Below are 24685 nucleotides of genomic sequence, written 5' to 3'. Positions count from 1 at the left end.
TGGGTCTCTCTCTGGTTTTTTTGGCTTTACAGGGTGAATGCGGTGGAGCCGGAGGGAAAAGCTGGAGCCGGAGTGGAGATCTGGAGCGGGATGCTGAGAGCTGGATGCTGGGAGCCAGGAGCTGGATGCTGGGAGTAGAGGCTGGGAGCTGGATGCTGGGAGTGGAAGCTGGTAGCTTGGGCTAGAATCTCCATGAGGTCTGAAGATAGTGAGGCCCTCTCGAGAATTGCGAATCCCTGGGAAGGTCCAAAAGGGACTCACAATTTCTTAAATGGGAGGGTATGTGATAAAGTCACATCCAGGATAGCTGGGTTAAGGCAGTTTCAGTCTGAAATACAAGTCCCAGAAGGCATTGCAGGCAAGGAGCCAGAGGGTATGATGAAGAACCCGGACTGGACTCCTAGCTGCAATCGGGGAAGACATGGGTGTAAGCTGGCAGGTTGAGTAGAGTGGCTGCCACTAGTCGGAAAGAGAGTTAGGAAACCCTGTGTGCGGATGCTCATCATTGGTTTCATTAGTCTAATGCTTAACAGCTGGTATGGGTGTGGGGAAGCTAATGGAAGGAGAATGATTGGTTGTGGTAGCTGAAGCCAGGGATTGATTAGGCAGGTGGGAAGGAGTCCCAGCAGTTCAGTTCAGGAGAGAGAGAGGCAGAAGGAGAGAAGCAGTTGCAGGCTGAAAACTCTTGGGCAGGGAGGTCCCTAAAGTACTGAAGCAGGCTGAAATTGCTTGGGTGAGAGGAAGTCCCAAAAGTATTGAAACTGAAGCAGGCTGAAATCCCTTGGGTGAGAGGAAGTCCCAAAAGCATTGAATTCACCAGTGAAGCTGATGCAGGGGGGAACCCTTGGATAGAGGGAGTCTCTAAAGTATTGAACTCTCCTGAAGGTAAAGAGGATAGAAGGTAGAAACTGCTGCTTGGTGACTGAACTGTGATGATGAACTGAAAGAACTGTTTGTCTTGAGAAATGAACTACTATTTATTGTGCACTGGATAAAGAGCCCAGACTGGAGCTGACTGTAAGCCTGTATTGAATCCTGGTATGTGCTGATAGCCTGCTGCTTAAAGGGGACTATTTGCCACACACTTTCAGGTGGTTTATATGTGCTTAAGATTGAAGGTGAATGCTGCTGTTGGAACTGTGTACTGGAAACCTGCATGGAATAAAAGTCCTTAAGATTGAAGTTACTGGTGGACATCTATTTCTTCATTGTACAGGGAGCCTGTGGCTGGAGGAGATTGTTCTATCCTTGGCTGCACAAGAAAGGCATCCGGTTACAAGTCTTATTCACCATCATCCCTTCCTAATAATTCCTAGCATCCTGTTTGCTTTTTTGGCCACTGCCGCACACTAAGAAGATTTCAGTGTATTTTCTACAATGAATCTAGAGCATTATTCTTTCAAATGTGCATCACTTTGCATTTGTCCACATTAAAATTCATCTGCCATTTGGATGCCAAATCTTCCAATTTGCTAAAGTCTTCCGGCAATATTTCTAGTCCACACATGTTTTAACAACCTCAAATAGTTTTGTATCATCTGCAAATTTGATCACCTCACTTGTCACTCCGATTTCCATATCATTTATAAATATATTAAATAGCACCAGTCGCAGTACAGATCCCTGCAGCACTGCACTGTTCACTAGGGGCGTATCTGAGGTTCGGCGGTAGGGGGGGCAGGGGCTAGAGTGAGGGGGCACATTATAGCCCCCCCCTACCGCCGCCCCCCCCCCTACCGCCGTTAACCCTCCCCCCTACTCCGTTCAACTGGAACTAAGGATGCATGCAGCTTTCAGCACGACGAGGATGAAGAAGTTAAAGAAGACCGCGGCTGGGCTGGCGGGGGGTTGGGGTCCCCCGCCAGCTGAAGCAACATTTTAAAAAGCCGGCAGGAGGAAGCGGACCTCGGGGGTAGGTGATGGCGGTAGGGGGGTCCGGGGCGAAATCTGCGGGGGCCCAGGCCCCTGTGGCTCCACGCAGATACGCCCCTGCTGTTCACCCTCCTCCATTGAGAGAAATGACCATTTAATCCTACCCTCTGTTTTCTGTCCAATAACCAATTCCTTATCCACACTCTTTAATTTTCTCAAGAGTCTCTCATGAGGAACTTTATCAAAAGCTTTCTGAAAATCTAGATATACTACGTCTACCAGCTCGCCTTTATTCACATTCACGCCTTCAAAGAAATTAAGCAAATTGGTGAGGCAAGACTTCTCTTGGCTGAACCCATGTTGACTCTGTCCAGTTAAACCATGCATATCAATAATTTGGGATAATCTTTTCTTATTGTTTTTAGACTTCAAATATTGAGCTAGGAACTGGCTAGACTAATTTTCGGCGTAAAAGTTTGATTTCTGTGTATGCATGCTAGATAGGGATTCTTGAGTTAGCGCTGAGCTATAATTAAATTTAAGGGCTTGTAATTTTAGATAGGTGGAAGGGTTCTTATCTGACAGGTATTGTGATTCTAATTATTTAATATAATAATATTAAAAAGCTGATATATGTAGATAATATAGCCTCCATACAACCAGAGACCACTTAACAGCAATCCAGCTATTTTCTTCCCCCCCCCCCCCCCCTCCATTCCCATAAACATAACAATAGGCCCAGACTTGGTGTGTTTTTATCCATGTCGGGGGCAAAGATCAAGATGGTATAGTTAAGAGTGATCAAAATTCTACCTTACTAAGAAGTTTGAAAATAAACAATTAGTTTGCGGGTGTCTCCCAGAAGTGAAAAAAAGACTACAACACGGGAATCTTTAATAATCAATTAATCCAAATGGAACCTCAAAGCTCCTAACAGGGAAAATACAATGTATTAAAATAATCCCTGTGATTTCAGGAGTACATTACTATCACTGGTTCCTATAAGGAGGAAAAGAGAAAAAAACATCAGACGTAAGAAAACTCATTATAAATGAGAAAAACGCATGAATTGAAAAACTCCTTTCCTCCTTAGTAATCACCTGGTCAGAGACACCTACCACCAAACTAGCACAGACTAAACCCAGCCCGTCTAGATATAACAGACTATACGGATAACCCCTACTACACAAAAAGCAGCCCCAAAATAGAAACCCCGGAACCAGCCAAATAACTAAACAACTATACAGTACTTAGCTACAAAAAATGGAAATAGAAAATTCCAAGGCCATCCCGCTGGAAACCGCTGCTGTAACAAAGGGGACCGTAAGTCCTTCTGTAGCTTGTCAGCTGATAATTTCAACCCTTCAACAAGTGCGCCTTGTTTCGCCAACTTCTTGGCTGCTTCAGGAAGGGCGCTGCAATACATCCGATTGCTCAAAAAGATGACCATAGAAACTGAGTCCCAGTCGTAGTAGTCACAAAGATGGCGCGGAAAAGGAACTACATTGCCCAGATAGTTAAATCCTTAGACGTCATTATCGGACCTATCCCATTAGAGGGTAGCTCACTCAATTAACATCAAGAGGCCCCTCCTATAAAGGTGGTTCCTAGAAGGTTAATAGTAGGCATTCTAGTCGATGATTTTATTAAGACCTTTAGGTTTGACTGTTTTAAGTAAATAGATCCAATGTTGTTCTTTACGCCACAATCTGTTCTTAATATCCTCCCCTCTCTTGCCCATAATTATTTGGTCAATGACCATACATTGTAATTGGCTGAACTGATGCTGAGCCTGTACACAATGGCGAGTCATTGGTGCTTCCAATTTACAGTTTGTAATACAGTGCCTGTGTTCAATAACTCTGGTTTTAAATTGACGCGTAGTGTGACCTACATATAGCAAATTGCAAGGACACCGGAAAATATAAATAACGTTTTTTGACTCACATGTCGTCTTACATCTCAAATTATACAATTTCCCTTCTGAAGACCTGAAATTGGAACTCTCCACAGAGATTGAGCATATAGAGCAATGACCACATTTGTTATGTTATGGGTTATCAATAGAAATCAAACAAAATAAAACATGGAAAAGAAAATAAGATGATACCTTTTTTATTCGACATAACTTAATACATTTCTTGATTAGCTTTCGAAGGTTGCCCTTCTTCGTCAGATCGGAAATAAGCAAATGTGGTAGCAGATAGTATATATAAGAGAAACATCAAAGCATTACTTTGACAGTCTGACAGAGTGGGAGGGTTGGGGTATGCATGGGGACATCAAAGCATTTCATTGATATTCTAACAGGATGGGTGTTGGTAGGTGAGAGGAGGGTAATAAACAGAGAAATACAACTTTATGGTTTATAATGGGTTAGAAAACCCAGATCCTTGTTAAGTCCTGTCTGTTGGGTGTTAAAATATTCAATCATTCTTATTTCAAAGGTCTTACGTTCCTGTATTGTTTTAAAATTACCTTTCAGTATTCTTACTGTGAAATCACTGGTGCAGTGTTCTGGTCTTGTAAAGTGTTGGCCCACAGCGGTGGGGGCTTGACTGGCACCGGCTATTTTCATGTGATGTCTGTGCAGATTGAATCTTGTCTTATGTTATGGAATGGGGGGAATGGGAATGGGGGGGGTGGGGACACAAAAAAAAGAAAACTGCTGGATTGCTGTTAAGTGGTTTCAGTGGTTGTATGGAGGCTATACTATCTACATATATCAGCTTTTGTTTTAGAAGAGTACTTTCTTTTCAGTTAATAAAAAAAACATTAAAAAGTGAGGTATAACACTAGATATTAGTTACAATAAAATAGTCTGTTAAAAATATACTGGACTTGCTTGTCCTTGTGGACGACCTGGTGCCGTCTGTAAAATTAGAGTCAATTTGGTCCAGGCCCAAATAGTATCAGAACTTCTAGTGGGTGTCCATGGAAGCCATATTTCACTCAAGGGTACAATTCTTAAAGCTCTAAAGCATATCGAGAAAGCAGTTCATTAAAATAAATTCAGTTTTTAAGGATGGAAAAAAAAAGCAAGAGGGAAACTTCATATCTATAATAATAATTCTCACCTGGAAACATTCTGAAGCTCACTCTGTGGGAGGGAAACACTGAAGGCTAGGCTCTCAGCTCACTCACTCTCACTCATGCACCACTCACTGACACTTATAGACCCGCCCTCAGCCACGCCCCTTCCGAACATAATTCACGACCCCAACGTTCTAAATGAAGCCTCCAAACCGTTCCAAACCGGAAGTGTGAGGCTCCAGAGATATCCGTTTTGCCCATAGCTCAAAAACGGAAGTGTCAGGCGTCCTGAGCCCTGCCCTCCCCTCATAACGTCATCACGAGGAGGGCGGAGCCCATTCCAGGAAACGAGATGTCCCCCTGCCCACATCTTCTAATTCTCACCCTCAACGTACTATGAAGCAAGTGTGAGGCTCGGCGATATCCTTTTTGTCGATCGGGGCAGGGAAACAAAGCGATGACGTCACCGGTGGGGCGGGGAAGGCACAAGCCTCGGACAATCGGCAACAACAAAAAAAAAAACCCTTCCTGAACGCTGGGGCAAGGAACGCAGTCACGCAACGCGATGTCGACGGCGGCCCGGGGAAGGCACAAGCCGTGCAGAATCGCCAACAGCAAAAAACCAAACCTGTCATGGGCGACCGAACGACCCAAACAACTTGCACCTGGAAGGTAGGGGCGGTTGAGGAAGAAAGCTGCAACTAAGATGACAGGAAGGAAAAGGAAAACCTTGCTAGCGCCCGTTTCATGCTCTTCGGAAATGGGCCTTTCTTACTAGTTTACCTATAATATAATTTGCCTTGATTTAAAACAAGAGAAAAATCATTTAGCAGCAAAGATCAAAAATATGTTAAAAATCAAAAATACATGTCCATCCAATAGTTTGGATATTAGAAATAGAAAAGCTGTGGCATAGCAGCTATATGGGAAGACCAGTGGGTGCTCAGAAATACCTGTTTTTTTTTTTTCTGAACTCTGCAAGAGTTATCCTTATTAGCACCATCAGACGATATTACCCATTTATGTAGCTGATTCATCCCTGTTGTTTACAGAAAATCACAGGAAAAGTAGCTTGGGATTATTGCCATCCCTTTTTGTTTTTCAAAAGCTCACCCATTGGCAAATGTTATCATACCAATATTGAAGTAAGATTCCTGGGTGATCGTCAGCATCTGTTTACTGATAACTGGAATATTTTAAGCATGGTAGAATTTTCATTTCAGTTCAGAAAGGAAATATAAGACACGAGAGCTTAAATATTAACTTTCTGAGACACTGGTCACACTGCTCGTTTAAATTAGTAAAGTCTTCCCAATTTATTTCACTGATCAACACCTGGAAAATCCCAATTTATTTCACTGATCAACACCTGGAAAATCATTTTTACATGCTTTGGTGCATGACTCAAATATAGTCTTTATCACTTTTTTTTTCTAAATTCTATTTTAGTTTCAGGAGTTATCAGCATTTAAAGTTATTGAAGAATCCCAAATGCTTAACGACTTCCACAATCTCAATCACAGCATGTCAGAGCACTACTGTTCTGAACCTTATCAAGAGGTCATTCCAAAACAGTTTAAAATGTAAAATGAAATAAAAGAATAAAAGTAAGCCTGTACAAATAGTGACAACTTGATATTTTGAGGAACTTTACAACTCTCCTATTTCAAGATGATCAAACTAGAGAATGTGATACAATTAAAAACACAAAACGAGAAAGCTCGAACGAGCGTGGAAAAAAATAAAAGATGAGCACACACTCAACGCATGGAAACAGACACAAAGAAAATACAAATATGCAATAAGACAAACCAAAAGGACATACTACAAAACCAAAATAGGGGCAGACTAGAAAGACACGAAGAAACTATATCAACTCGTGAACAAACTACTAGACACCACACTGGTCACCACAACCAACACAGACACCCCATCGGCCGACATACTTGCTAAATACTTCAAAGAAAAAACTGTAAACCTACGCAACACGCTACCTCAGAACACCACCAACTTCGAAAAATTCACTGAGTGTCTAGACCCACTCCCCTGTGAATACCCAGCAGACAGAATCAACAAGTCCACCAGAACTCATTGTAAATTGGACACCTGTCCCAATTATCTAATAAAATCCGCTCCTCGTTTCATGACAGACCTCACATCCCACCTCAACTACATGCTCCAACATGGACTTTTCCCCAAGGACAATGGAAACATCCTACTCACCCGGATACCAAAAGATACAAAGAAAAAAATGAGTGAAATCACCAACTACCGCCCAGTCGCATCTATCCCACTGGTAGTCAAACTGACAGAAAGCATGGTAACCAAACAACTCACCGATTACTTAAACAAATTCTCGATACTACACGAATCACAATCAGGATTTCGCTCCAACCACAGCACTGAAACAGTACTAGTAACTCTCCTAACCAAATTCAAACAAGAAATTGCAAAAGGCAAAAGCATACTTCTCCTGCAATTCAACATGATAAACCACAAAATACTACTATACATCCTAGAATACTTCGGGATTGGCGGAAATGTACTAAAACTGGATTAAGGGTTTCTTAACCACTAGAACATATCAAGTGAACTCGCACTCGAATATATAATCACCATGGAAATCAGACCGTGGAGTACCCCAAGGATCACCACTATCGCCGATCCTTTTTAACCTAATGATGACCCCACTAGCCAAATCCCTAGCCAACCAAGGCCTTAACCCCTTCATCTACACAAACGATGTCACGATATACATCCCTTACAAACATAATCTAACAGAAATCACCAATGAAATCAAACTCAGCTTGATCATCATGAACTCATGGGCAGATGCAATCCAACTAAAACAACGCAGATAAAACTCACTGTCTCATCCTCTCATCCCAATACAACATGAACAAACCCACCTATATAAACATCCCAAACTACACCCTTCCTCTTTCAGACAGCCTGAAAATTCTCAGAGTTATAATCGATCGAAACCTCACGCTAGAAAGCCAAGTGAAATCTACAACAAAGAAAATGTTCCACTCAATGTGGAAACTACTACTACTACTACATAACATTTCTAGAACGCTACTAGGGTTACGCAGCACTGTACAGATTAACAAAAAGGACAGTCCCTGCTCCAAGGAGCTTACAATCTAATGGGCGAAATGTCAAGAGGGAAATATTCCACAACTTGGTACAATCAATGGTACTAAGCCACCTAGACTACTGTAATGGAATCTACACGGGATGCAAAGAACTAATCATAAAGAAGCTCAAAACACCGTAGCCAGGCTTATATTCGGAAAAACAAGATTCGAAAGCGCCAAACCCCTATGAGAAAAACTGCATTGGCTCCCAATCAAAGAACGTATTGCGTTCAAAATCTGCACTTTGGTTCATAAAATCATCTACGGCAAGGCCCCAGGATACATGACAGACCTCATTGACTTACCAACCAGAAACACGAGATCAACACGCACATACCTAAATCTCCACCACCCAAGTTGCAAAGGTCTCAAATACAAATCAACCTATGCATCCAGCTTCTCCTATATAAGCACGCAACTATGGAACACTCTACCAAATGCCGTGAAAACAACGTAAGACCTGTTAAACTTCCGGAAGTCACAGAAAACTTACCTGTTCAAAAAGGCATACCCGAATGCCTAAACCCTGCAACACAATGAATATAACACTCGAAATTGACATAACATAACTCTTCTCCTTTCCTATTCCATAATGTGTCTGTCATACATGATCTTTACCATAATATCACTATGTATACTGGAACTGGAATTCGCCAGCACGGTACTATGTAAGCCACATTGAGCCTGCAAATAGGTGGGAAAATGTGGGATACAAACGCAATAAATAAATAAATAAAATGCTTGGACATTCAGGAGCAGGATTTATGGAATATCAACAAACTTTTGCATTTAACCATGGATTCTTGATGACCTGATTCACTCATGAGAAGCCCAGTTAAAATCATTAATAAAACCAACTGTACCATTTTGGTGATTGGTTAGGGTTTCTAAAGGTGTTTCTTACAACAATATATTTATTTCCAGAAAGGGATAAGAAACAAGACCTCTCGTCTTTGACTACTACATATTTTGGTTCAGATAGGTCTGATGTAGGAATGTTTAATATGCTTTCTATATGTGATTCTTATATATGCTATAACTGTATCCTGTTCTTATGATGTTCTTTGTTCTCTAAAACCTAATAAAATTGTTGAATCATAAAAAACAACTATACCATGTGGTTAATAAGTTAAAATGGGGCAGTTGTAAGGGTTGAGTTAAAGTAATTGCTTTACATGTTAATAATTACTTTTCTATGCTTAATACTCACTCATAGAAATTGTATTTGGAGATGGAAAGGAAAATGCAGTCTCGATTGGCTTTAATGGTAAAAATGAGCGGTTCTCCTGTCAGTACAGCAAGTTGGCCCACCAGCTCTCCTGGGTGGGTGATAAAGAGACAGGTCTCGTCTTCCCTGTCAATCCTCCTCTGATAGACATGAAGAAGTCCTGAGACCACAAAACGGATACTGACATCCTGCAGAGAACAGAGACAATATCTACCATATTAATTTAAAACACAAACAACAGGAAAGAAAAACACTGTTTGGCGAATGAAAGGAATGTTGATTTAGCGCATACCTTTCTCAGTAGTACATCTCAGTAGTACAAAGTCAGTCAATTCAATTACAGTAGGTACTTCCCTTTTGCAGAATTGTTTACAATCCAAGTTTGTACCTAAGGTAATGGAGGGTTAAGTAAATAGCCTAAGATCACAACAATCATCAATGGGATTTGAACCTGGCTTCTCTGGTTGTTAGCCCACTATTCTGACCATTAGGCTATTCTCAATGAAAAGTCTGCAATGTGACCATGAAACTTAGCTTCTTGATTATAGTTTATTTTAGGTGGATTATTTTTTTTAAATTTAGTTTCTTATTAAAAAGGAGAGTGAAGGAATTGTGTAGTGGTTGGAATATTAAACCTTTACTAGTCAGGAGAGATTATTTCCCACTGGATTTCTCTCTGACTCTAAACAAGTCATAAGTACATAAGTATTGCCATACTGGGAAAGACCAAAGGTCCATCAAGCCCAGCATCCTGTTTCCAACAGTGGCCAATCCAGGTCACAAACACCTGGCAAGATCCCAAAAAAGTACAAAACTTTTTATACTGCTTATCTCAGAAATAGTAGATTTTCCCCAAGTACATTTAATAATGGTCTATGGACTTTTCCTTTAGGAAGCTGTCCAAACCTTTTTAAAACTCCGCTAAGCTAACCGCCTTTACCACATTCTATGGCAACAAACTCCACAGTTTAATTACACGTTGAGTGAAGAAACATTTTCTCCGATTCATTTTAAATTTACTACATTGTAGCTTCATCGCATGCCCCCTAGTCCTAGTATTTTTGGAAAGCGTAAACAGACTCTTCACATCTTCCCGTTCAACTCCACTCATTATTTTATAGACCTGTATCGTATCTCCCCTGAGCCGCCTTTTCTCCAAGCTGAAGAGCCCTAGCTGCTTTAGCCTTTCCTCATAGGGAAGTCGTCCCATCCCCTTAATCATTTTCGTCGCCCTTCTCTGCACCTTTTCTAATTCCACTATATCTCTTTTGAGATGCGGCGACCAGAACTAAACACAATATTTGAGGTGCGGTCACACCATGGAGCGATACAAAGGCATTATAACATCCTCATTTTTGTTTTCCATTCCTGTCCTAATAATACCTAACATTCTATTTGCTTTCTTAGCCGCAGCAGCACACTGAGCAGAAGGTTTCAACGAATCATCGACGACGACACCTAGATCCCTTTCTTGGTCTGTGACTCCTAACGTGGAACCTTGCATGACGTAGCTATAATTCGGTTTCCTCTTTCCCACATGCTTCACTTTGCACTTGCTCACATTAAAAGTCATCTGCCATTTAGACGCCCAGTCTCCCAGTCTCGTAAGGTCCTCTTGTAATTTTTCACAATCCTCCCGCGATTTAATGACTTTGAATAACTTTGTGTCATGAGCAAATTAAATTACCACACTAGTTACTTCCATCTCTAGGTCATTTATAAATATGTTAAAAAGCAGCGGTCCCAGCACAGAGTCCTGGGGAACTCCACTAACTACCCTTCTCCATTGAGAATACTGACCATTTAACCCTACTCTCTGTTTTCTATCTTTTAACCAGTTTTTAATCCACAATAGAACACTACCTCCTATCCCATGACTCTCCAATTTCATCTGGAGTCTTTCATGAGGTACTTCATCAAACGCTTTCTGAAAATCCAGATACACAATATCAACCGGCTCACCTTTATCCACATGTTTGTTCACCCCTTCAAAGAAATGTAGTAGATTGGTGAGGCAAGATTTCCCTTCACTAAATCCATGTTGACTTTGTCTCATTAATCCATGCTTTTGAATATGCTCTGTAATTTTGTTCTTAATAATAGTCTCTACCATTTTGCCCGGCACCGACGTCAGACTCACCAGTCTATAATTTCCCGGATCTCCTCTGGAACCTTTTTAAAAAATCAGCGTTACATTGGCCACCCTCCAATCTTCCGGTACCACGCTCGATTTTAAGGATAAATTACATATTACTAACAATAGCTCTGCAAGCTTATTTTTCAGTTTTGTCAGTACTCTGGGATGAATATCATCCGGTCCAGGAGATTTGCTACTCTTCAATTTGTAGAACTGCCCCATTACATCCTCCAGGTTTACAGAGAATTCATTAAGTTTCTCCGACTTGTCAGCATCAAATACCATTTCTGGCCCTGGTATCCCAACCAAATCTTCCTCGGTGAAGACCGAAGCAAAGAATTTATTTAATCTCTCCGCTACGGCTTTGTCTTCCCTGATCACCCCTTTTACTCCTCGGTCATCTAGCGGTCCAACCGATTCTTTTGTCGGCTTCCTGCTTTTAATATACCTAAAAAAATTTTTACTATGTATTTTTGCCTCCAACGCAATCTTTTTTTCGAAGTCCCTCTTAGCCTTCCTTATCAGCGCTTTGCATTTGACTTGACATTCCTTATGCTGTTACTTATTTTCAGTCTTTGGCCAAGAAGAGGCTACTAGTGTGGTGATTGCAAGAAACTTGGAATAGAAATTATGGATGCAGTGTTTAGCCCTTGAAACAGCCCGATAGTGGCGAAGTAGGGTTCTCCTGTTGGGCTTTATGGTTAACGTATGCTGTTGAAGATTATGCAGATTGGTTGCACCACTACTATCCAAGTTAAGTAATGAGTTGATGTTTATTTCACCGGAGGAATGGCGTTTTAATGAGCCTCTACCATAAGGTATTGTGAAAGGTGTATTTACACATAATTCATGAATAAGAAGAGTGGAGTTTTTTTTGTGAAAACTAGTGATTGAAGAGGAGTCCTCTAGATATTGAAAGGTTTTCCTTTAAAGAGACAACTCCATGGTTTCTGAAGTCTTTTTTTCTCTACATTTATATTCATGTAGAATTGTGATTTTACACCTTCAATACTGGCTTTCATAGGGTAGAATTTTTTGTGATAATAGTTGGTTTGTATTCTACTAATTCCAATATTGATATCGGTAATTGAAATCATCCATTATTATTGTGTTGCTCAGTTTGTTTGCTTCCCTAATTTCCTTTAACATTTCTGCATCCGTCTGTTCATATCTCCTGACAATAACATTAATTTTTTCTCCTGGCAATAATATTAAGTTTTTCTTTTCCCCTGTGCTGTTCAATTGATTACATAAGATATCCAAAAAGGCACCTATTTTTAAAAGGCTATCTATCTATAGGCACCTTGCAAATGCTAATACACATATTTACAAATGTAAACTATGCCTCCCTCCCCCCCCCCCCCCCCCAAAGAATGCCTACATGCAGCATACATCTGGTCATGCATGCATACTTAATGATTTGGGAGAATTTTATTAAAGACTAGTTAAAAAGGCCCATTTCTGACACAAATGAAACGGGCGCTAGCAAGTTTTTCCTCATAGTGTGTATGTTTTGGAGAGTGTATGTGAGAGTGACTGTGTGTGAGAGAGAGAGTGAAAGTGCGAGTGTGTGTGTGTGAGAGAGAGAGTGAGTCTGGGTGTGAGTGTGTCTGTGAGAGAGTGTGTGTGTGAGAATGTGAGTGTGTGCAATTACGTATGTGAGACACAGTGTGATAGAGAGAGAGTGTGTTTCACACAGATACAGTATGTGCGAGAGTGTGTGAGACACTGATTCTCTGTGAGACTGAGTGTATGAGACCAAGCGAGTGTGTAAGTGACTGTGTGACACATAGAGAGTGAATGTGATACACTGTGAGACATAGTGTGTGTGAGAGTGAGAGACAGAAAGACATTGTCTGTGAGAGAGAAAGTGTGTGTGAGAGAGAGAGTGTGTGTGTGTGACAGAGATACCTCCCTCCCTCTCTCTCTATGGTGTCAGGCCCCCCCTCTCTCTCTGGTGTCTCAGATTGCCGCCACTGCACCTAAGCAATTGGTGTGCTGGAGGAGGGGGAGAGAGAGTGTGTGTGTGTGGGGGGGGGATGTGTTGGAGGGGTTCAGGTTGGAAGAAGAGGGGTGTGGGGTGTTCAGGAAGCGCTGGCAGATGAGAGTGAGAGAGTGAGTGTGTGTGTGTGGGGGTTCAGGAAGCAATGCCAGATGACATTGTGAGTGTGGGGGGGGGGGGGGAGCAGGGGGTTCAGGAAGCGCTGCCAGATGAGAGAGAGAGAGTGAGTGTGTGTGTATGGTGTTTCAGGAAGCGCTGCCAGATGAGAGAGAGAGAGAGTGAGTGTGTGTGTGTGTGTGGGGGGGGGGGGGGGGGGGGTTCAGGAAGCGCTGCCAGATGAGAGAGTGAGTGTGTGTGTGTGTATGGGGTTTCTGGAAGCGCTGCCAGATGAGAGTGAGTGAGTGTGTGTGTGTGTGTGGGGGGGGGGGTGTTGGGGGGTTCAGCTTGGAAGAAGAGGGGTGTGGGTGGTTCAGGAAGCGCTGCCAGATGAGTGAGTGAGTGTGTGTGTGTGGGGGGGGGGGGGTGGTTTTTCAAGCATTGCCAGATGAGAGTGAGTGTTTGTGGCGTGGGTTCAGGAAGCACTGGCAGATGAGAGAGTGAGTGTTTGTGTGTGTGTGTGTGGGGGGGGGGGGGTTCAGGAAGCGGGGCGAAATGAGAGTGAGTGAGTAAGTGTGTGTGTGGGGGGGGGGGGGGTCAGGAATGGCTGCCAGATTAGTGAGTGACTGTGTGTGTGGGGTGGCAGGGGTTTCAGGAAGCGCTGCCAGATGAGACAGAGTGAGTGTGTGTGTGTGTGTGTGGGGGGGGGGGTTCAGGAAGCGATGGCAGATGAGATTTTGAGTGAGAGAGTGTGTATGTTGGAGGGGTGTGTTGGTTGTGTTGGGTGATTCAGCTTTGAAGAAGAGGGGTGTGTGGGGGGTCTGGAAGCGCTGCCAGATGAGTGAGTGTGTGTGTGGGGGGGGCGGTTTATCAAGCGTTTGCAGATGAGAGTGAGTTTGTGTGTGTAGGGGGGAGGGGGTTCAGGAAGCGCTGCCAGATGAGAGTGTGTGTGTGTGTGTGTGTGTGTGGTGGTGGTGGTGGGGTGGTTCAGGAAGTGTGGCCAAATAAGAGTGATTGTAAGTGTGTGTGTGTGTGTGGGGGGGGGGGGGGGTTCAGGAACGGCTGCCAGATTAGTGACTGACTGTGTGTGGTTGTGGCAGGGGTTTCAGGAAGCGCTGCCAGATGAGAGTGAGTGTGTGTGTGTATGTGTGTACGGGGTTTCTGGAAGCGCTGCCATATATGACAGAGTGTGTGGGGGGGAGGGTTCAGGAACCGGTGCCAGATGAGTGAGTGTGTGTGGGGGGCAGGGGTTTCAGGAAGCGCTGCCAGATGAGAGAGTGAATGTGTGTGTGGTGGGGAGGAGAGGGGTTTGCCAGATGAGTGAGTGAGTGTGTGTGTGTGGGGGCAGGGTCTTCAGGAAGCGCTGTCAGATGAGAGAGTGAGTGTGTGTATGTGTGTGTTGGGGGGGGGGGGTTAGGAAGTGTGGCCAAATGAGAGTGAGTAAGTGTGTGTGTTTGGTTGGGGGGGGGTTCAGGAACCGCTGCCAGATGAGGGAGTGAGTGAGTTTGGGGGGGGACAGGGGGTTTTGGAAGCGGATGAGGGAAGGTAGCGCTGCCAGCTTGCCGGGTTTTTTTCGTTTATTGCCGTCACTGCCTCCTCCGTGTGATGTCCCCCCGCCGCCATCCCACCCACCGTTCGTTACGTTGTTTTGCTGGCGGGCGACCCAAAATCCCGCCAGCAGAAGTCCTTTGTTGTCTGCTGACTCCGCTTGTTCTTCGGCATTGCTAGCCTTTGCTGGGCGGGGTTCTGTGCGTCGGACGTCCTGCACGTGCATGACGTCAGACGCACAGAAGCCCTGCCTGCATAGGCTAGTAAATGCTGAAGTTCACGCTAGAGTCTGAAGACAGGACTTGTGCTGGCGGGGTTTCGTGTCCCCCGCCAGCAAAGCTACGCGACGGTGGGTGGCTTTGGGGGGTGGGGGGCTGCTCAGGGTGGTTGTTGGACCGCTCGGGGTGGTTGTTGGACCTCCATCATTTTGTTGGCTGGGCTTCTTTTCTTTTGATGTTGGTTGTTGCGGTGGTGGAGGGGGGGGGGGGTGTTGTTCCTCGGTCGTTCTGTGTGCGGGGCTTCATTTTAACTCCTTAGCTTTCGGGTGGTTTGCGAGGTTGTTTCCCAGCGTTTCCTAGGCAGGGGGAGGAGTACGCTCCCCCTGCCTGAATGCGGTCCCTTCTTTCGTTTTTCTTTTGGTTTTCCACCCTCGACGTCATTATGTTTGACGCGAGGGCGGGGCAGCGAGTCTTGTCAGTGGCTTCACCACCACGAACTTACGAACCGTTCTGGGAGTCTGAGTGACTTCAGAACGTTGTCCTCAGAACGTTCAGGGTGCGTTTTATTATATTAGATATTTCTATATGTAAAAAAGCCTTTCTCCGAGGACAAGCAGGCTGCTTGTTCTCACTGATGGGTGACGTCCACGGCAGCCCCTCCAATCGGAAACTTCACTAGCAAAGGCCTTTGCTAGTCCTCGCGCGCCCGTGCGCACCGCGCATGCACGGCCGTCTTCCCGCCCGAACCGGCTTGCGTTCGTCAGTCTTCTTTTGTCCGCGCTCAGGACGGTTGTGTTTTGCGCCATTTCGCGCCCCTCAAAGTTGACCCTCGCGTGTCTTCGCGATTTCGCTAAAAAAAAAAAAAAAGGAAAGACCTCGGTCTTTGTCCCTTCCCGTGTGTCCAGTTTGTTTCCCCGACGTAAGTTTCCTTTCGCTTTCTGGGTAGGCCTTTTTTGGGGCCTCGGTACGGGTTTTTTCTCTCTCCCTTATTTTTGGTGCCCTTTGTTGCCATCGCGAATTTTGATTTCGCCGGCGTGATTTTTCCGCCCATGTCATCGAAGTCTCCCAGCGGCTTCAAGAAGTGCACCCAGTGCGCCCGGGTAATCTCGCTCACTGATAGGCACGCATCGTGTCTTCAGTGTCTGGGGGCTGGGCACCGCTCGCAGGCCTAGTCTTTGTGCTCTTTTACAGAAGAGGACTCAGGTTGCGAGGTTGGCCCAGTGGAACGTGTTGTTTTCGGGCTCTTCGTCGACAACAGCACCGGAGGCATCGAGTGCATCGACGTCGGCAGCATCAAGACCTTCGACCTCGGCATCGACTGCATCGAGGTATCGACCCTCTGCATCGTCGGTACCGAGACATCGGAAGGCTGCGTCGGCGGTACCGGGACCTCCGCTGTTGCTGATGTCGTCGGACGGTGGTGCTTCGACTGGAGTGCAGGTGAGGGCTGTCCATTCCACTGCTGGTGGCGGTGAGCCTTCGCGTGGGTCTCCTCCTACCCTGAGGGCTCCTGCGGTACAGCCCCCCCGAGACCGACCTTCTTCGGCCTCGGCCCCGAGGAAGAGATGGCTGGATTCTACGTCCTCCTTGTCGGTACCGAGAAGCTTCGGTGACATGCTTCGTTTGAAGAAATCAAAGAAGCATCGACACCGGTCACCTTCCCGAATCGGTACCGAGAGCTCTGGGTTGCCGAGGGAGTTGGCACCCAGTAGGCATCGGCACCGGGAGGATCGCTCACCCTCTGTTCAGGAGGTGTCGATGCGCTCCACCTTGGACAGCCCGGAACAGCCTCCGGAACAGACTCTGACCTCGATGCCTGCATCGGCTTCCATGTCTTTCTCCACAGCCACTCTGCACGAGAGTCTCCGGGCCGTTCTCCCGGAGATCCTGGGAGAGCTGTTGCACCCTTCCCCTCCGGTACCGGGGGTGCTTGCGCCACCGGTGCCGTCGAGTGAGGCGCCGGCTGGCCCCTTGCCCGGGGTGAGGTCTCCGACATCAGTACCGCTTGCGGTATCGACTGCGGCCGCCTCCCAGGAAGGCTCCCCGACGACGTCGGCAGAGGGAGCTTCGCCGGTGCTGGCGAGGGAGTCTATCTCTCGACGATCCCACCGTGGCCGTGTTTCCACGGAGTCGAGTCGGGCTCGGCTTCAGACACAGGTTCATGAACTTGTGTCTGATACCGATGGTGAGGCCTCGTGGGAGGAGGAGGAGGACATAAGATATTTCTCTGACGAGGAGTCTGATGGCTTTCTTCTGATCCCACTTCCTCCCCTGAGAGGCAGCTTTCTCCTCCCGAGAGTCTGTCTTTTGCGGCCTTTGTCTGGGAGATGTCTACGGCCATCCCCTTCCCGGTGGTTGTGGAGGATGAGCCCACAGCTGAAATGTTTGAGTTCTTGGACTATCCTTCTCCACCTAAGGCAGCGTCCACAGTACCCATGCATCATGTCCTAAAAAAGACATTGCTGGCGAACTGGACCAAGCCTCTAACTAATCCCCACATTCCCAAGAAGATCGAGTCCCAGTACCGGATCCATGGGGACCCAGAGCTGATGTGCACTCAGTTGCCTCACGACTCTGGTGTGGTGGATCTGGCCCTAAAGAAGGCTAAGAGTTCTAGGGAGCATGCTTCGGCGCCCCCGTGCAAGGACTCTAGAACCTTAGACTCCTTTGGGAGGAAGGCCTACCATTCTTCTATGCTCGTGGCCAAAATTCAGTCTTACCAGCTCTACATGAGCATCCATATGCGGAACAATGTGCGGCAGTTGGCGGGCTTGGTGGACAAGCTCTCTCCTGAGCAAGCCAAGCCATTTCAGGAGGTGGTCAGGCAGCTGAAGGCGTGCAGAAAATTCCTGACCAGAGGGGTATATGATACCTTTGATGTTGCGTCCAGGGCCGCTGCTCAAGGTGTGGTGATGCGCAGACTCTCATGGCTGCGTGCCTCCGACCTGGAGAATAGGATCCAGCAGCGGACTGCGGACTCCCCTTGCCGAGCGGACAACATTTTTGGAGACAAAGTCGAACAGGTGGTAGAGCAGCTCCACCAGCGGGATACCGCTTTTGACAAGTTCTCCTGCCGGCAGCCTTCAGCATCTACCTCCTCAGGTAGACGTTTTTATGGGGGAAGGAAGACTGTTCCATACTCTTCTGGTAAGCGTAGGTACAATCCTCCTTCTCGACAGCCTGCGGCCCAGGCTAAGCCCCAGCGCACGCGCTCTCGTCAGCAGCGTGCGCCTCAGCAAGGCCCCACGGCTCCCCAGCAAAAGCAGGGGGCGAGCTTTTGACTGGCTCCAGCAGAGCATAGTCGACATCAACGTATCAGTGCCGGGCGATCTGCCGGTCGGGGGGAGGTTGAAAGTTTTTCACCAAAGGTGGCCTCTCATAACCTCCGACCGTTGGGTTCTTCAAATAGTCCGGCAAGGATACACCCTCAATTTGGCCTCCAAACCTCCAAATTGCCCACCGGGAGCTCAATCCTACAGCTTCCAGCACAAGCAGGTACTTGCAGAGGAACTCTCCGCCCTTCTCAGCGCCAATGCGGTCGAGCCCGTGCCATCCGGGCAAGAAGGGCTGGGATTCTATTCCAGGTACTTCCTTGTGGAAAAGAAAACAGGGAGGGATGCGTCCCATCCTAGACCTAAGGGCCCTGAACAAATATCTGGTCAAGGAAAAGTTCAGGATGCTTTCCCTGGGCACCCTTCTTCCCATGATTCAGAAAAACGACTGGCTATGCTCTCTGGACTTGAAGGACGCCTACACGCACATCCCGATATTGCCAGCTCACAGGCAGTATCTGCGATTTCAGCTGGGCACACGTCACTTCCAGTACTGTGTGCTACCCTTTGGGCTCGCCTCTGCGCCCAGAGTGTTCACCAAGTGCCTGGCTGTAGTAGCAGCAGCGCTTCGCAGGCTGGGAGTGCATGTGTTCCCTTATCTCGACGATTGGCTGGTGAAGAACACATCCGAGGCAGGAGCTCTACAGTCCATGCAGATGACTATTCGCCTCCTGGAGCTACTGGGGTTTGTGATAAATTATCCAAAGTCCCATCTTCTCCCAGTACAGAGACTCGAATTCATAGGAGCTCTGCTGGATTCTCAGACTTCTCGCGCCTATCTCCCAGAGACGAAAGCCAACAACTTGTTGTCCCTCGTCTCTCAGGTGCGAGCGTCCCAGCAGATCACAGCTCGGCAGATGTTGAGATTGCTGGGCCACATGGCCTCCACAGTTCATGTGACTCCCATGGCCCGCCTTCACATGTGATCTGCTCAATGGATCCTAGCTTCCCAGTGGTTTCAGGCTGCTGGGGATCTAGAAGACGTGATCCACCTGTCCACGAGTTTTCTCAAATCCCTGTATTGGTGGATGATTTGGTCCAATTTGACTCTGGGACGTCCTTTCCAAATTCCTCAGCCACAAAAAGTGCTGACTACGGATGCGTCTCTCCTGGGGTTGGGAGCTCATGTCGATGGGCTTCACACCCAGGGAAGCTGGTCCCTCCAGGAACGCGATCTGCAGATCAATCTCCTGGAGTTACGAGCGGTCTGGAACGCTCTGAAGGCTTTCAGAGATCGGCTGTCCCATCAAATTATCCAAATTCAGACAGACAACCAGGTTGCCATGTATTACATCAACAAGCAGGGGGGCACCGTATCTCGCCCCCTGTGTCAGGAAGCCGTCAGCATGTGGCTATGGGCTCGCCGTTACGGCATGTGGCTCCAAGCCACATATCTGGCAGGCGTAAACAACAGTCTGGCCGACAGGTTGAGCAGGATTATGCAACCTCACGAGTGGTCGCTCAACTCCAGAGTAGTGCGCCAGATCTTCCAGGTGTGGGGCACCCCCTTGGTAGATCTCTTTGCATCTTGAGCCAACCACAAAGTCCCTCAGTTCTGTTCCAGACTTCAGGCCCACGGCAGACTGGCATCGGATGCCTTCCTCCTGGACTGGGGGGAAGGTCTGCTGTATGCTTATCCTCCCATACCTCTGGTGCGGAAGACTTTGTTGAAACTGAAGCAAGACCGAGGCACCATGATTCTGATTGCTCCGTTTTGGCCACGTCAGATCTGGTTCCCTCTTCTTCTGGAGATGTCCTCCGAAGAACCGTGGAGATTGGAGTGTTTTCCGACCCTCATCACACAGGATGAAGGGGCGCTTCTGCAACTCAACCTCCGGTCTCTGGCTCTCACGGCCTGGATGTTGAGAGCGTAGACTTTGCCTCTTTGGGTCTGTCAGAGGGTGTCTCCCGTATCTTGCTTGCTTCCAGGAAAGATTCCACTAAGAGGAGTTACTTCTTTTTATGGAGGAGGTTTGCCGTCTGGTGTGACAGCAAGGCCCTAGATCCTCGCTCTTGTCCCACACAGACCCTGCTTGAATACCTTCTGCACTTGTCTGAGTCTGGTCTCAAGACCAACTCTGTAAGGGTTCACCTTAGTGCAATCAGTGTATACCATTACCGTGTGGAAGGTAAGCCGATCTCAGGACAGCCTTTAGTTGTTCGCTTCATGAGAGGTTTGCTTTTGTCAAAGCCCCCCGTCAAACCTCCTACAGTGTCATGGGATCTCAATGTCGTTCTCACCCAGCTGATGAAACCTCCTTTTGAGGCACTGAACTCCTGCCATCTGAAGTACTTGACCTGGAAGGTCATTTTCTTGGTGGCAGTTACTTCAGCTCGTAGAGTCAGTGAGCTTCAGGCCCTGGTAGCCCATGCTCCTTACACCAAATTTCATCATAATAGAGTAGTCCTCCACACTCACCCTAAGTTCTTGCCGAAGGTAGTGTCGGAGTTCCATCTGAACCAGTCAATTGTCTTGCCAACATTTTTTCCCCGTCCTCATTCCTGCCCTGCTGAACGTCAGCTGCACACATTGGACTGCAAAAGAGCATTGGCCTTCTATCTGGAGCGGACACAGCCCAACAGACAGTCCGCCCAATTGTTTGTTTCTTTTGATCCCAACAGGAGGGGAGTGGCTGTGGGGAAATGCACCATATCCAATTGGCTAGTCGATTGCATTTCCTTCACTTACGCCCAGGCTGGGCTGGCTCTTGAGGGTCATGTGACGGCTCACAATGTCAGAGCCATGGCTGCGTCAGTGGCCCACTTGAAGTCAGCCACTATTGAAGAGATCTGCAAAGCTGCGACGTGGTCATCTGTCCACACATTCACATCTCATTACTGCCTGCAGCAGGATACCCGACGCGACAGTTGGTTCGGGCAGTCAGTGCTTCAGAATCTGTTTGGGGTTTAGAATCCAACTCCACCCCCCTAGGCCCATTTTTATTCTGTTCCAGGCTACACTCTCAGTTAGTTGGATAAAATTGTTAGGTCAATCTCAGTTATGTCCTCGCCATTGCGAGGCCCAATTGACCATGTTTGTTGTTTTGAGTGATCCTGGGGGCTAGGGATACCCCATCAGTGAGAACAAGCAGCCTGCTTGTCCTCGGAGAAAGCGAATGCTACATACCTGTAGAAGGTATTCTCCGAGGACAGCAGGCTGATTGTTCTCACAAACCTGCCCGCCTCCCCTTTGGAGTTGTGTGTTCCCTTGTCTTTGTCTTGCTACATATGGGACTGACGAATGCGAGCCGGTTCGGGCGGGAAGACGGCCACGCATGCGCGGTGCGCATGGGCGCGCGAGGACTAGCCTATTAGATTGTAAGCTCTTTGAGCAGGGACTGTCTTTCTTCTATGTTTGTGCAGCGCTGCTTATGCCTTGTAGCGCTATAGAAATGCTAAATAGTAGTAGTAGTAGCCTTTGCTAGTGAAGTTTCCGATTGGAGGGGCTGCCGTGGACGTCACCCATCAGTGAGAACAATCAGCCTGCTGTCCTCGGAGAATACCTACTACAGGTATGTAGCATTCGCTTTACATGCAGAAAAACTGTTATTAAACTACTCCATGTGTGTATTCACCTATTATAAAATATACATGTACAATGCAACTCTACTTTAGTTCTATTCAAATTACATGCCCCAGAAATGTTGTGCACATGAAGTTGTTCTTATGACCCTTACCGGTGAGGGGATCCAGGTGTGGGGCGCTGGCCCGGAACTGGTCATGTGGATTGGGCCGGAAGTGGGGCACGGGTGTCTTTTTGTCGAAGCGGGCGCGGTGCGCGCAGCTCGTTTCTGCCTCTCTGTCTCTCTGACGTGCTCAACTTTCCTTCCTGACAGCTGTGGTTCCCCTTTTGCTAGGGCGGTTCCTGGTTACGCCCTCTTGATGTCAGACACTGTCAGTTTTTAGGCCAGCTCAGTTCCTTTCTCGGTGCCTCAGCTACAATTTCGGCTGATCTACAGGTTCCTTGGTCTACCTTTGTTTGATGTTGTCTTCTGTTTGCTGCCTGCCTGAATCCTGAGCATTGACCTTGATGCTGTCTTCTGCTTGCTGCCTGCCTGAACCCTGAGCCTGGACCTCAATGCTGTCTTTTACTTGCCATCTGCCTGAACCCTGAGCCTGGTCCCTTGACATTGTCTTCTGCTTGCTGCCTGCCTGAACCCCGAGCCTGGACCTTGATGTTGTCTTTTGCTTGCCGCCTGCCTGAACCCTGAGCCTGGTCCCTTGACGTTGCCTTCTGCTTGCCGCCTGACTGAAACTTGAGCCTGGACCTTGCCGCTGTCTTCTGCTTGCCGTCTGACTGAAACTTGAGCCTGGACCTTGCCGCTGTCTTCTGCTTGCTGCCTGCATGAACTCTGAGCTTGACCCTGACATTGTCTTCTGCTTGCCACCTGTCCAAACCCTGAGTATGGACATTGTCTCTGTTGCCTACTTATTGTTTGTCAGAGCCCTGAGCCCAGGACAAGGGATGAGTTCTGTTCCAGGAGCCTTGCCTCCGTCTATCGCTGCTGCCTCTTGGGCTTCTTTGTCCACTCCTATTCCGGTACTTTACCTCTTCTTCCGGCGCCCAGATTCGTCCAAGTCCTGTCGGCCACCTGCACTCAGGGGCTCAACTGCTGGGGAATGGCGGTCATCGCAGGTGAAGCACTGGGCTTGCCGACTGCTGCTCCTGGAACAAAACTCATCCCTTGTCCTAGGCATCACTGCTCCAGGGACGGCATAAGGACTCACACAGTGTGACAGTTGTTCCATCATGGTGTGCATTCAACCATACAATTTTATAACACCCATTTTCACAGTTAAACATGCTTCATATGCAGAACAATGCTTTATAAAAAATTTTATATATAAAATTAAATAGATACATTATAAAAATTATCATCCTCCTCCTCATTGATAGTAATTTTAAAATAGGGCACTTAGGCTGTCCAAGCAAACCATATAGGTTGCACCTATTTTTTATGTTTCAATAGTTTTTATTAAAGATATTTCACATTGACCAGTCAACAATCTTTGCTCATAGTCATTTGTAACAGGTCTTTCCTGGCAAAACAAAGGAAACACATCATCACATTTTTCCTCCCTTCCCCCCCCCCTCGCTCCCCCACCAGTTAAATAACAACAAATTGTCCACCTTGACATTGTGATTTTTTAACAACATTAATTAAATCATCTAACTTCATTTTACAGCAAACTATTTCTTTTCCAGACGGTGGTTCAAGTGTCTAAATCTCCCTTTCCCCTTCTTCCTAACAGCACAACTACCCGCCCTTCCCCCCTACCCCTCTCTCTGCATTATTAATTATCTTCCTCTGTGGTCACAATCAACATTTCAATCAAATGTTTAATAAGTAACTTCTAGCCGCTGGGCTCATGGTGTCCCAAAACGGGCTCCACCTTTGTTGAAATTTTTTCCCTTGTTCAGAGTCAAGTGGTGTTGCACCAAGTCTCTCCATACGCACCAAAACCAGCATACGTGTGCACCATTGTTGTTTCGTTGGGTATCTGTTTGTTAACCATTCAGCCAAAATGGCTTGCTTTCCAATTATTACAGACCTCTTCACAAATGCTTTGTATCCCTTCCTCGGCGAAGGACCAAGGTCTAGGCCTCCGAACAGCATGGTCGGGTCACATCTCCAGATCTGCCCCCACAAACCGGAGACATATGTTGTAATCAATGTCCAAAATTTCTGAATACCTATGCATGTCCAGAACATGTGGCCCAAAGTTGCTCCACTCAGTCCACATTTTGGGCATTCCCCCCATGGGGAGAGTCCCATATAGAATGCTCGTCTTGGTGGTATATATATGCGCAAAGCCATTTTATACTGCAATTCCCAGTGTGAGGTCCAATTTGTAGTTTTTCTGATCTCCAATAAATGTGCTTTTAACAGTGTCTCTTGTACTGTTATTTGTAAATCCATGGACCACGATTGTGCCAATTTGTGGAATTCCAATTCTGGCGTTGTCTCTCGTATCTGCCGGTGATGGAACGACATGGGCACTCTTTGTTGCAATCCCAAGGAAAAGACTGACGATAACTCCTCCTGAACATCCTCTGTTAGTGATGTCCATGGTAAAG

The 24685-nt window shown here is 46.7% G+C and overlaps 1 protein-coding gene across 1 annotated transcript in view; it reads right to left on the bottom strand.

Moving 5' to 3' along the window:
* PNPLA7 (patatin like phospholipase domain containing 7) overlaps nucleotides 1-24685 on the bottom strand; it is a 2530065-nt gene that overhangs the window by 1161065 nt on the left and 1344315 nt on the right. The window contains exon 18 of the mRNA XM_030206608.1: nucleotides 9256-9461. Within this exon, the coding sequence (XP_030062468.1) occupies nucleotides 9256-9461 (206 nt within the window). The remainder of the gene's footprint in view (nucleotides 1-9255; nucleotides 9462-24685) is intronic.

Source organism: Microcaecilia unicolor, chromosome 6 (assembly GCF_901765095.1).
Source record: "Microcaecilia unicolor chromosome 6, aMicUni1.1, whole genome shotgun sequence".
NCBI lineage: Eukaryota > Metazoa > Chordata > Amphibia > Gymnophiona > Siphonopidae > Microcaecilia > Microcaecilia unicolor.
The sequence above is the reverse complement of the archived record's forward strand: the minus strand, read 5'-3'. Positions and strand labels throughout refer to the sequence as shown.